At 34.1% G+C, this 14718-nt stretch overlaps 1 protein-coding gene across 1 annotated transcript in view; it reads right to left on the reverse strand.

Annotated features, from left to right (window-relative positions):
- LOC149417748 (C3 and PZP-like alpha-2-macroglobulin domain-containing protein 8) overlaps nucleotides 1–14718 on the reverse strand; it is a 445592-nt gene that overhangs the window by 234457 nt on the left and 196417 nt on the right. Inside the window, exon 4 of the mRNA XM_089639401.1 lies at nucleotides 9776–10018. Within this exon, the coding sequence (XP_089495527.1) occupies nucleotides 9776–10018 (243 nt within the window). The remainder of the gene's footprint in view (nucleotides 1–9775; nucleotides 10019–14718) is intronic.

The following is a 14718-nucleotide window of genomic DNA, read 5'->3' on the forward strand; positions in this document are numbered from 1 at the left end:
CCCAAAAACGTTTTGGATTGCAGTTGTTTTCGTAAATGAGTTTTTTATAATAATTTTCTTTCGCCGATGTAATTAATTTCTTACACAAATTCCTATATTTTTTATAATAACATTGTAATACCAAATTCTCAGGATATATTTTTGCCTTTTCATGAAGATGATTTCTTCTGTGAATCGATTTAACTAGCCCCAGGGTGATCCATGGTGTGAATTTAATTTGTTTATTAGATACGGTTATATTACTTGTGTGTTTTGATATATACTCGTGTAGTTTGATAATAAATTCTTTCATTGCTAAGTCAGTATCTGATTTATCTAGAACATTTAGCCAGTTTTCTGCGCTCAAGTCCTCAATTAACTTGTTGAAATTAGTTTTAGCAACGTATTTAATTTTCGAAGAAGTGGGAGGCTTGTTTTTAAGACAAAGAGATGTTGTATAGTGGTCTGAAATAGTTGAGTGTATAACAAAAGTGTCAATAAAGTTAATATTTTTTACATTGATGTGATCAAGACAGGATTTACTCGAGCCCTGTTCACGAGTAAAGCTGTTAATAGTCTGTGTGAAACCATTTTCCGCGAGTAGACATAGATAATCGATTGATTGACGGTGGTAGTCAGGGATAGTGTTAATGTTTAAATCTCCCATTATAATTTGCTGTTCAAATTTTTTCGCATTGTTTAAAATTTCTTGCAATGAAGAAAGGAAGGGGTCAATATTGATGAAGGAAGGAGATCTGTAAATGGCAAATATGCATATGTTATTATTCGATACTATTTTCATACAGTTTGATTGTGCTAAAGTAATTTCCTCTACATGAGCTTTAATTCCGTCCTTGATGTAGATAACAATTCCACTGGATTTGTTGAGGTTGGTTGTGGTGTGATATTCAGAGTAATTGTGGATTGATTTTACGGTGTAGTATTTATTTAACCAGCATTCGGTTAATATTATAACATCGAAAGATGAATTAAATTGATCAAGAAAAATTGTAAAGTCATCTAGATTTGAAATGCTTCTAATATTCTGGTGTATGATTTTTAGACTATATGAGTCCCAGTTATAGTTGTTTAAATTCTCCAGATCTCGAATTATATTCATATTAATGCTAATTACAGAATCATTGTAATTATCCGAAGGTAACTGAAACATAATTATGATTAAATTTACTATGATGTGTGGTGGTGAACCCGTAGTTCTTTTGCGAAAAGTCTGCAAACAAAAAGTTAAAAACGAATGTGTAAATTACTGTGTTGTTAATCGGTGTTTTATTAATATATTGTATAGTAGAATGTGAGTTCTGATTATTCGAGTATGATGCGTATTTTACTTCGAGATGAAAGTTGAATCCACTTATTATATTAGATGTAAAAGATGTTATAAAAGATGATGGTGTTGGTATGTTTCGTATAGAGCAATCTAAGCAGTTGATGATTATGTAGATATCTGTCATGAAGGCTGCAAATACAAAAAATATGAAAACAATAAAATCAATAAAATGGCCAAATGCAAAGTATGTGCTGATTCTGTAGAGGAGTTGATGCGAAAAAAAATGCCAAAAAACAATAATTAAATACCATAACATGCGAAAAATGCAAAGAAGAACCAATACTAGGACATATTTATGTAAATTAAGATTTTTTCCAGATTTACATAGATTTGTTGGGAACATAATCTTACAAAGACTCTCGCTGCTTGTGATACGTACATATGAGTTTGATTGAAGCACAGAGAGAGGGAATAGAGAGAGTGCATTATTATGAGATAATGAGAGAACATTATATAACATGAATGATAATGTTGATACATAGTATTCCCACTTAAAATATATTTTAACTGTAAAGTGCATACTATAGTGTATAATGCGTATATGCATATAGTGTATAATTTATTATTACGTTTGATGTCCACCCGGTTTTGATAAGACTATTAATCATCACAATAATCAACAAATTAATTAATCATTTCCTTCTTTGGCAAATGTCTACCAACATTCCCAATTTATTAATATTTTAACGTAACTATAATATTACGTTTGATGTTAAGGAATGTCAAATTATTTCATTTGATCTAACATTGTAAAGTTATCGATGTCTCTGTGCTAGACTCACAAGTCCGATATTCCAGCATAAAAAATAGTTTTGGGGTAGCCGTCAATCACCGGTCACCAAGAAGTATTAAGCGTATCCCAATCGTCTCAAAGCTATTGTTTTCTTTTGTGGATTTCATACGCCTCCGTAACTAAGAGCGCTTGAAGCGTTTGGGATATATCCAAGACTTCAGGAAGATATTTATTGACTAAAGAAAAAACGTTTGCTAGAAAGAGAGGAAGCGCAAGATGCGCAACACGTTATAATAACCTTAAAAATTAATCACGTAAATAAGGGTCAAGAAAATCTCAAAAAAATAAAATTAATAAATCTAAATGAAAAAATTTAACTTTGTTAGAACCACTATACATTATTTTTTCTAAAAACGCCTAACGTTTTCGGAACAACCGTTCTATCACGAGTGCAAAATATATATTGCCATAACATTACGAAACAATCGGTGAACATAATATATTAAATTATCGAAGGAAGCAAACACTTTGTGGCTTGACATTATTACACAAATGAAAACACAGTTTATATTTGTACTGTCCTGATGAAGGTTGAGTTCAACCGAAACCGGTCGACGTATATAAATGTAATAAAGTGGTTTAAAACAAAGATATTCTTTCATTTGTGTCATAATATATTACTTGAAGTGGGGATGGGAGGGGATGGAAAGAACAGCGAAAAGAAACATGTCTTGAATGGGACTGTAACAAAATATTTTTTGTACATTGATAATGTACTCATTAATTTTAAGAGATTTTTCTAATTTCTAAGGCTTCTAAGTTATCTAATTGTTTTCCTTTATTATTATAATTAAGAATATTCATCCTTGAATTTTTTTTTTCAAAACTTGATTGTTGGCATAGCTAAAACTGAAAATTATTATTATTAAGACATTTCAAATGTTCTTTGATTCTAATGATAAAATTACGAGTTGTTTTCCAGACATGAAATGAGGATCAGTCATTACATTTTAGTTTTAAAATACCGGAATTAGTTAATCTATGGTCCTTATCTTTAGCGTTCCTCAAAAAATTACCGATATTATTTATTTGTATAAAAGCTTGTTTGGTATTAGAAGGGATATTTTCGCAACATCAAACTGAAATTTTATTGATCAATCGATGAAGAGCACGTACAAGGATAACTTTCGCAGTCCTTTATTAACGTACTGCGATCTGTACTTGAGAATAATTAAAGAGCGCGTACAAGGCTTACTTTTACAGTCCTTTATTAAGGTCCTGCAATATGTACTTGAGAATAATTAAAGAGCGCGTACAAGGCTTACTTTCACAGTCCTTTATTAATGTCCTGCAATCTGTACTTGAGAATAATTAAAGAGCGCGTACAAGGCTTACTTTCACAGTCCTTTATTAATATCCTGCAATCTGTACTTGAGAATAATTATAGAGCGCGTACAAGGCTTACTTTCACAGTCCTTTATTAATGTCCTGCAATCTGCACTTGAGAATAATTAAAGAGCGCGTAAAAGGCTTACTTTCACAGTCCTTTATTAAGGTCCTGCAATCTGTACTTGAGAATAATTAAAGAGCGCGTACAAGGCTTACTTTCACAGTCCTTTATTAAGGTCCTGCAATCTGTACTTGAGAATAATTAAAGAGCGCGTACAAGGCTTACTTTCACAGTCCTTTATTAAAATCCTGCGATCTGTACTTGAGAATAATTAAGGTTCATTAACTTCCGTAGTTTTTAATTTTGGCGCTTCGTATTCAGCTTCGACTTTTCTTTTCAGACAAATAAAAAAAACGTTTTTTCTTCAGCTTGACTATAATAGCAACCAAATCTTACTTAGTGTCTCTAATTCTGCTGAAACTAATGAACTTTGAAACTTTTATATTAAAGTCAGCTTTCCATTCAAAGTATCCGACAGTTTTAAATGTGCTTTTGTGAGGGGCTTTCTTAATTAACGCGTCTCCAATGAAAGAATACGTTTTTCTCTCACTCGAACTCGCTCCTAAAGTTCAATTGTTGATGAACAAAGTTTTAAATTCAATCGTGTTGTGAATACATAATTCCTAACTAGAAGCTCTTCCTCTAAGTTTAATCAATTAGTTACGTATGTACAATTTACGTTACTTGCCAAATATTTGACTTTATTCATATCCAGTAATCGTTTGAAGTCATTAACAACGAAGTAGCCCATTTATAGTACTAATTGTTATGATTGTTAGTTTCGGGATAATGGCAATCAATATTAACCAAAAGATTTTTATGTCGGACATTATAGAAATATTTGCTCATCTTATATTTTTTCATGTAAGAATGATAAAATCATTATCGTATCTGCATACCGTATAACATGATACTATCTTATCATATCACATTATCAATCATCAACTCGTTTCCTCAAGCTAAGACCAAAACAATAAATGTCAATGGATTTTTGGCCTTATCAGGAATTTAAAAAAAGGTAATTTGTTCAACTCTGCTTTCTTGTGATCCTGTGAGGAGATAAGGGTGATCACCATAGTTAAATTCACGCCTATTGAATATATGTGGGAAATACACAATTGGTTCAATAAATAGAGAAGTGATTGGTACAAGCAGTCACTCCGCATCCAACAGTATTCGAGAAAAGTAATACATTGTTTTGTTGACTACATTTCTACACGTCCTCCTGCCTCCTGCTGCCATTAAAAGCTGAACTCTATCTGAACAACTCTAGGATTAAGATGTTTAAGTGTGCCGGCATCCTTTACATTATTACTGCAGGCTTTAGTTATCCTATACAATTTTGATAGGTAGAAAATAATAATTCTTAGGGGTACAGTTTAGATCTGGTATAATTAGTAATTCTATGAGCTTATAAGTTACACGCTCGTAGGGTAAGTTAATGAAGAAGATGGAATACAACAGGTATACTCTTTTACTAGCGAACTCGATATCATTCATACTCAGTTGCAGCTTTTGTACATTACAACATACATTCTATTCAAGCACCATTTCAGCTCCGTAGTAATCGTTATGGTTATGGAAAATGGTTTGAACGGAAGATATGTAAATATGAATGTTAGAGGGAGGGCACTAATATTAAAAAAAACTATTATGATTAATAGGCGTTAGCGATTGTTGTAAAAATATTTTTTAAATCACAACTATCTAGTTAAAAAAGAGCGTTTTTATAATTTTCGTAGCATACCGTCGCGGGAAATTCATATGATTACTTTATCAACAATGCTTAATAGAGATTATTTTCAAAAGGAACACATTTTTTTTAAAGCTTCGAAACCTAAGTGTTCAAGCGAAGAGAAGAATATTATGTTCGTAGAATTTCTTCAAAACCTAAAGTGTTCAAGGGAAGAGAATTTTGATAGAATTTCGAAATGCGGGGGCATATCTCAAAATGATTTATACGTTCGACAAATAAAATAAACTTTCTAACTTAGCATAATAATTTTATCTGAAAAATATAACTGCTGCTAGATTATATTTATACAGGTAAGACCTTAATCTATTTTAAAGTGCCCCGGGGGTGTCTAGCACGATATATAGTTAAAACCCAATATCAATGCGGTATCAACGAAATCTGTCATATATCGTCAGTTAGCGATATTCTTAATGTGATTTTGACAGTCAGTGGAGAAAAATCAGATGCCTTTAGCGTGGCCTACAAGGTGTCAGATAAGCTGTTAATGTGCACCACTTTTTTTAATAATGACGTTCGTTATGCAAAGTAAACTGGCTTGTTAACTAATGGATGTGAACTAACTAAGCTCTTAGAATTGACAAAAATCGTGTACACCACCCACAGTCTTAATTTATTTATCTAAGACGCGATCAATTGATTTATTTTCATTTTAGAAAAAAAATGATATTTATGACTATAGACTTCATGAACCAATTAAATACATTTTTAGTGTCAAGTACATGCGGACTGCCAACGTATATTATAGTTAATTTTCGACATTGTCAATTTATTAGTAGGTATTTTTACTTTCACGTAGCCGTCAGACGTTTATAAATGTCGATTCCCAATCAGATGTGCTAATGTTGCCATCGGAAAACGTTTTCCTATTATATTGTTATTTCATGGGATATTGATATAAAATCGTTGTAAGTTAAGTCCGATATTGTTAAGTTACCTGTACTGTTATGTGCGTTTCCGTTACACCATATTGTAACGGGTTTTCCAATAAGAGGTGTTATTTTGATATTCAATCGTAAAAGATCAATGGTTTTGTTGCTTGTGTGGCACATAGCGCCGTTTTGTTGAAATTAAACGTTGTCCAGATTAATACCATCCAATTCCGGCCATAAAAAATCATTAATCATCTCTCGATAGCCCAATCCATTCACCGTAACTGTTGCTCCAGCCTCATTTTCGAAAAAGTAAGGTCCAATGACTCCGCTGGACCATAAATCGCACCAAAAAGTCACACGTTGAGAATAGAGAGGCTTTTCAACAATAACTCTTAGGTTTTCCGAGCCCCAGATGCGACAATTTTGCTTGTTGACGAAGCAACCGAGGTGAAAATGGGCCTCATCACTCCAGATGATTTGCGTTTGATTCACTCAAGTGAATTTTAATAATTTCAATGCATTATTGAAGCGTGTATCGTTCCATTTTTTATTAATGGCGTAGTTTTTAATTGTCAAAAGTCAAAAAATTACAGCTTCAAAAGTAACATTTACCGAAATAGCGGGCTAATCAAAATAACACCTTTTATTGGAAAATCCTGTATTTTCAGACATGTTTACTTATCCGTTCTCCACATTAAGTGTATAATTATCAGGCCGATTTGCAACACTAAACGACCAGCTACTAATTATTTCCATATTTGTATATTAAATTATTTCGTATTTGCATACTTTATTTTAAATTACAATCCAATACATGCGTTCCCGGTAAGCCTCTCAGCTTTACAAACCACATGTTCATACTTATTACTTTTTTCTCTTACTAACTAATTAACCATCACGCAATTTCTCCGCAGGGGTGGGCAGAGAGGACGGACCACCAAACAACTCGGTCTCGGCACGCACTCCTTGTTTCATTCACATTCATACATCGTCTCATATACACTCTGCTGTTATTCCGACTCTTGACATGGCCCGCCTCAAGTATCTGGTTCGTGCCATGTGTTTCTCATGCGTCATATATTCTCTTTTCACTCCTTTTTGCGTAAATTCGCTCTGCATGCCAGAACATCTAAGCGTCCCTTTCTTAAACATATTCACTATGCTTACATGAGCCTTGCATTCTTTACAAATTTCCACATTTCTTACACGATTAGACATGGTTTTATCACACTTACGACTGCCATGCATCAGAGTAGGTACCAGCACTTCATTGTGAACTGCTAGTTAACCGCGTTTAGTCCTCCATCTATGGAGTTTCCTGCATTTACCATTATTTCAATATTTTTATCAGTCTGTCTCGTCTTTTCCTCTCCGTCATTTAATAACACTACCTACTTCTTTCCATTTTTGTTTTTAGTTTAACTTTTGTCCTGACTAATCAAGGGTTCTTCAGGAGTCGGTCGAAGTTTAAATAAATTTAGCAATATATAAAGCTTTAAATATTATTATTTACTTGTTTAACGACAGCTTATTTTTCTTATTGGCTTAAAAGTAGGGGTAAAGCCATTAGATCGCAAGGAGAAGTTAGTTGTAAGGGTGGATCGTGTTCAAGGAGGAAAGTTTAGTGGAGAGGAGAGAGAAAGTAAAAGGATGAGGATAAGTTAAGTGAGATGGTGCGCTCAGGTATCAAATACTTTTGGCCTTAGATAGCTGTTATTACCAGCAGAGATGTTTAAATACTTGTTCCAACACTACCGATGGTAGTTCTGTGAACAATTTGTAGACCTCGGGTTTAAATTTTCTCCTATTCAATCAATAAAATTTATTATCTAATCAAAAGATTTCTAAGTAGTTTCTTAAATATCTATCCATTTAATTAAAAAAATATATTTTATTTACCATTGTTAAAACATTACAAACATGGAATTACAAAATTTGTTTAAAAAAACATTACTATGTAATTATTTTTTTAAATGTTCTTTACTCAGGTAGTGAGTGGTTTATTTATGCACAGGTAGGTGTAATGTCAGGATGGGTTCATCGGAATATTTGAAAAATTCGTCAAATTTCCATGCTATATTTCAAGTTCTGTTATTATTTCAGTTCTGTCAAGCAACTAGCTTATAATAACATAACTTGAATAGGACTTTCACAGAACCCGAAAATGAACGTTGAAATTTGATGAATTGTTGAAATTATCTGAAACAACCCGTCCTAAGTATCATAATATTTAAAAAAATTGAATTAGAATTAAAAATAATTAATCCATATAAACAGTGATCCGTTAACACGGCCACCACCTTGAAACGGAAACAAAACAAAAAAAAATACAGATAAACGAAATGCAGAACGGCCGGTTACAAATCATTACTACGGTAAAACAGGTCTATGCTATGCTCAGTGAGCAAACAAAAGGTTCTCGTCAAGAAAACATGTTGAGAGTTTGTCTGAATGTCCTGTACCTAATCAAAATGTTCTATACCTACTCACAAGGTTCTGTATATAATTAAAAATTTTCTGTACCTACTTAATGTTCCATTCCTACTAAAAAAAATCTGTACCTACTCGAAATGTTCCGTACATTCTCAAAATTGTCAAAAACTCAAAAGAAAACATCAAATGACTGTTGTATTTTAAACATAGTAGGTAGGTACATGTTAACATAACATAGATATAGGTTAATTTATAATAATGTGTTTAAACACCACACGCAACAACAAAAGGAAATTGAGTTGTGCAAAATTAACTGTGTGGGGCAGTTAAAATGTAAGTAAATTAAAACAAAGCAAAACAGAACATTTAACATCGTTGGGTATGTAACTTCACGTATTTATCTCCGTCTACAAGCTGCGCTCTCTGTTCCTTCCAAGAAGTCGAGAAATGAGAATTTTATGCAAAGTGTTTCCTGTGCATCTCGCAAAGATTGCGACGTTCCTAACTAGCTTATTTGAATACCCGTGTTTGATATTATTTCAAACTGAGAAGTTGTTCCGGAAAGATGATGTATGACTTCGATGCAGTTCATTTTCTTTGACAAGTTTTTAATGAAATGATATTAATGAAATGATAAATGATATTTAGTTTAGCACAACGTGCACGTCATTTAGCAAAACTCGTTACTAAGTAGATTATTACGTTTTTATCTTATTTTTTAAAACACGTCATTTTTCAATATCGTTGTGGTTACTACATTTTTTTTATTTGGTACAATATTTTTTATATTTCAAAGTTATCCAGTAATATTGGCCTCACTGGGTGGCTTGCCCGTGCCACTAACCACACCGATATTTCTACTGCTACATTAATTGAATAACGGACACCTTTACCATAGGTGGTTCGCCACGTTTGGCGTTTTAGGACCGGTGCCCGGTTTCACGGGGTGAGGCTTGTCTCAGTTTTGTTTGCAGATGCTTCTGGACACAGTGATCCCCAGATCCCAATCTACCCCTCCAATATTTTTTCCTTCAAGGAGCGAAATTATTTTCCGCAGTGTCGCTTGTGTGGAGTCACTATTAAAAAATTAACTTGCTTTAACGTATTACTAGATACCCTTTTCCAGGACACATGTTTTTTCAGATTCTCACAATTAAAGTGAGTTTAAGAAATTAATTTTCAAATCCCATTAAATAATATTTACCTGTTTCCCCTTGTCCATAGATCTTCCTGTCCGTTCGGATGAGTACGTCTCTCACAGGGCCCACGACGCGCAGAAGCGAGTGGCTCCTGAGCACGTGGCATTCTTCGAAGTCCGCGCACGCCGCGTGCTCTCCGCCGGCCGACAGGGCGCAGGGCGCGGGAGCTGCTGGGCATGACACGCGCGCGTGCAGCGTGTGCGGTCCTCCCGGCACTAGAGGCACGCGCAGGGGGATGATTCCATGACCTGAAATTAAAAAAAAAATCCTGGGCGTTAAATAAATTAATAAAATAATTGCAGTCTTCGAATGGGTTGTGCTGCACATATACATGAGAAAAAATGTTCCGCTCGGCAATTCGGTGTGCGTGTTTATACGCACCCTTAGAGCCGCCGAGAAATCTGAAAAAAATGAGGAGTTGTTGTTGACTTCTATGTCTTATCGGTATACAGAACGAATAGAAGTTTAAATAATGGTATTTGGTGCTGGTTTAATATTGTTTTATTACAAAGATAATAAGGTTAGTTATTAATAATCCACACTTAGTTTAAACATTTTATAGTTTTAAAACCATCGTGTTCTTTTAGCAATGCTCATTTCTTCAGGATTTACTAAAAACTAAATTATAAACACAGACTTTTATACAGAAGAGGGGGAGGGGGGGGGATTACAATGAGAAAAAATATTTTTTAAATATTTAAACTCTTCCTTATACTCTTTCAAATATATAAAATTATTATTTCATATATTTAAAAAATACATACGTAAAAAAGACAAACTCTTCCCGGGTTTCGAATAACCTGACAATATTTGCAAATCTCCTACTGTAAAAAGTAAATATTGCCTGTGTCGTGATGGAGGAATTGGCTAGCTGAGGAATGTGAAGCCAGAAGCCGCGCCAACTCAGCCACTGACCGATCTTAATGGAAAGTGCAAAATCTTCACACCATTGTTATAATCAAAGTGTGGTTTATCGTAATAGAAAGTAGAAGTGAGCATTGCTTTCGAAACATGTTTTTTAAACAACAAACGATATTATTAATTTAAATGCTCTCTTTGAAGAAATAGGGGTAGTTCTAAGTATAAATTTCTAAAAGTAATTTAATTGATTCATTTCAAATTCCAATTACACATTTAAAGTGGAACCTATTTCCTCGGAGAGAGCTCCAAATCACGCTTCGTAGTAAACTTGGAAACGATAATGCCTTAAGAAAATCCCGTAATCCGATTTCCTTCAGCTAAAAAGTTTCTTATCGCATTCTTCTACTTTTTCCGAGAACCCCTTTGTCCTGGAGGTGTCGTATAATCTTCAAAACAATGCAATCCTTTTACAAAAAATAACATTTTAAAGTTTATTTGATGCGTAAAACGAAACGAGGCATAAAATAAGCCGTCCCTTTATAAGGGGATATACCTATCTACTTCGTCCTAAAGCCAACTGTCTTCTTAGAGCTGTCATACAAGTGAAAGGACTCGTGTCATTGAGATAAGTTTAGGATTACCCGCAGGGTGATGGGGAGGGGGAGGGGAGGGGGGGAGGGAAGCAGGCGGAGGAACTAGGAAAGCTGCAAAGAAAGAACACACCAAACAAAATGCCGAAAGATAACATAGAATTATGGCCGGGTCTGTGACAAAGGGAGCGAACACAAAGGAAACTGAGCAACACGAGAAGAATCCAAACCAAAAAGGTTTGATTTAGGAATGAGTGACTTTGACATTTTCTTGGTGAATCATGTTCTAAATTATGTACTTAAGAAAAATACGTACAAATTGTACATTAGTACATCTTATGAGAAATGGCCTCGAAATGATTACACGGGTATGCATTTCAATTATTCAGTTTCATCAAGCAGAGTTTCAGCAATTTGTAAAAATTATTTGCAAAAATTTTAAGTACCTACTGACGATTTAAATCATATTGGTTCCATAAATTAATTTGTCGGACACTTTAAGTCATAAATTTACATAATGACTCTAGAGCAGGTGGACCTATAAATGATAACTTCGCCAAAAGCCACAAAAATGCCAAAAAATTGATCGGATTTTAAATATATTCCCATTTTATCAAATTACCGGATTTTTATTTTTCAATGGACAAATGCCAAGAAAACATTTTTGCTTTTATTGCAAAAGTCCGTGTTGAAAAAATGAAAATTTAAGGAAAAAAGTAACCCGTTACGTGAAATGTGAAAAATATATTTGTTAGCGATGCACATTCAGAAATGACTTTGAAATATTACGACTCATTCCTTGTAGTTGTCTCAATAACCTTGAAATATCTCATCACGTCAATCAACTGTCTCGAAGCACGTAAAAATAATATCATGAACTATTATTTGACTTTGAGGAGCTAAATGTGATTGATAAATCCTACACTTACGAGATTTTCAACAAACCACAAAGATTTATTATTACTTTATTTTGTTGGCAGAGTGGTAGATTATTTCAGTATCGCCCTGGTGAAAATCCGCCATTCAGAATCGAAACGTTGCTAAAAATGGCTTTGGACGTGTTTGATGACAAAATCTGAATAGCCAGGTACTTCCCAATCTTCTTCTTCCCATCTTCTTTCCCACCAAACTACCTTAAGCCTTACAACATACCCCTATTGGGGATGCCATAATCTCACTGAGTCCAGGATGTCTAGCATGGACTATCGATAGAGACCTATGTCACTGCGATATTGACAAAATCCATTATCTATGGTCAGTTAGCAATATTTGCGAGCACGGTCAGAATATGATTTCGACAGTCGGTTGACAAAAGCCGTGGTTTTTAGCGCGGCCTATAAGGTGCCGAATAAGATGTCAACATGCACAACTTTTAGGATAATGTCGTTCGTATGCAAAATCACTGGCTCATTATGAATGGAGGTGACCTAATAAGCTCTCAAAGCAAAAAAAATCTCAAGCACGATCGATAGACTAAATTCATATATGACGAGATTAATTGATTCGGTTCCAACTTAGAGATACAAAAGTTGTTACGAGTAGTTACCTCACGAACTAATTAACTTCCTTTGTAGTGTAAAAAAGTACATGAGTTAAGTATATTGAAGATATTATTTCAATTCGACCTGGTCAATTTATATGTATTTTTAACTTTATCAATCAACATCGTTCTGGGTATAAACACCGTAACCGTGGTCGGGAAATCGGTATTAAATCATCGGTAGTTACGCGTGTCGATCCGATATTGTAATGTTATCGATTTGACTGTGCTAATCCCGCAGATGGTAAGGAACAGTTAGACACTCTTGTGCGGTATGCACATATAATAGAGAAAAAATAATAGCTCACCTAAAATTAACGCAAAAGCATCAAATTCGAACAATTCATTAAAGAATTAAGATTTGTTATTTATCTTATTTGGTACGGTTTACAACAATACACGAAAGTCTTAGATCGATTTAACATAGAACTTTCAATTAAACTTTCTCTAAATTGTTACAGAATTTTAGTAATTAACGTTTCTCCATTTGTTTTATAACTCAGCCTAGTATAAAAGTGTATTCATTTGAAGTTGTTTCTGAAACAATTTCAAGTACATAATGTGCATTTGTTCCCGTTCATTAATAACCACCCTCGCCTGAGAAAGTCCCAAAGCCGCCAAAGCCTTATGTGCCGAATTCGTGAACGTGTGCCGGAAGCGGGCATTTCTTCTCTTGTCGCCGGAAATTCGTTCCGGATCGTTAGAGATGGCTGCGGGGAAACAATTTCGCGCTGCTTTCTTTAATTTTCAATTTTATCTTTTCTTTCCCTAATTTGGCGCCCTTCCAACAAATTTATTATACGTGACACGACACACACGTACCCTTACTGTGTTCCCAGGGCGGGGGAGGTCTAAAGGCTGGAAACTAAAACTTTATTTTCTTCGAATTGCATCTGTCTACTAAATCGTGTACGTGTTTTCATTTAAAGCTTTACAAGACTTATAAATACACTAGGCGTCACAAGTTTCGAGTGTAAGTTTCATCGAGCCAATACATCCAACCCAAACAATATTGATATCAATTTAACGACATCTCATCAGAAAATAGTTTTACTTCATAAACGATACAAATTTTCAGAGCAGAGGACTTTAAAAAAATGTTGCGCATGCACGCTTTAAAGGTGCCATAACTTTTATCTTCCTGGGCTATAAAAAGAGCAGTTTAATTCAAATGTAGGTCATTCACTATCTTCTCTTAATTTTGGAGAGGACACACGTCAGATCTAAAAAGACAACCCCTTAAAATGGACACCACTGCTGACGAAGCCGCTCAAGTGGTGGCACTACTACAATCAGGGATGCGATAGTGTGATGTTGTTCGGAAAATAAACTTACGCCGTTTTGCCGTTCTGAGGGCAATAATTTCAATAGACTGGTGGCTTCATTCGGAGGCGTGGATTAGGGCGATGACGCTCCACATCCGAGAGAGCCGATTGCTTTGTTGTCTCATCAATCTTTCATATGATTTTGAAAATTTGTATATATAGACAAAATTGATACATAACTTCACCTCCCTCTCCATATAATTTGAAACGATGGCCTAGAACACCCTTGAAGAGTGAAAGCCATATTTAAAATAAACAAAAGATTTTACAACAGGTATGATTTTTATAATGACACAAATCTATAACATATAACATCGTAAGAAATTTACATATTTTAGTTTATAAATTCTACAAACACAAACATATTATGATTATTGGATTTAATAGTAGATACTTTCAGAAATGAAGGATTTCCTTAAATTTATTTTTCTTCGTCACCATAGTTATGAAATGATAAATCGGTTTTCAGAAATTCATTAAAAATATTTCAATACACTTCAAAATATTCTTTCAATTTTCATAGAGATATTTTTGACGTCTTTCAATAAAAAAATAAATATATGCACGCGTCGTATAAGCTAGACTAGAAGCAGAAATAATTTTTGGAAATAAATAGACAAATTCTATTTTAT

This window comes from Hesperophylax consimilis, chromosome 14 (genome assembly GCF_061612785.1).
Source record: "Hesperophylax consimilis isolate HC1 chromosome 14, BYU_Hcon_1.0, whole genome shotgun sequence".
Taxonomy (NCBI): domain Eukaryota; kingdom Metazoa; phylum Arthropoda; class Insecta; order Trichoptera; family Limnephilidae; genus Hesperophylax; species Hesperophylax consimilis.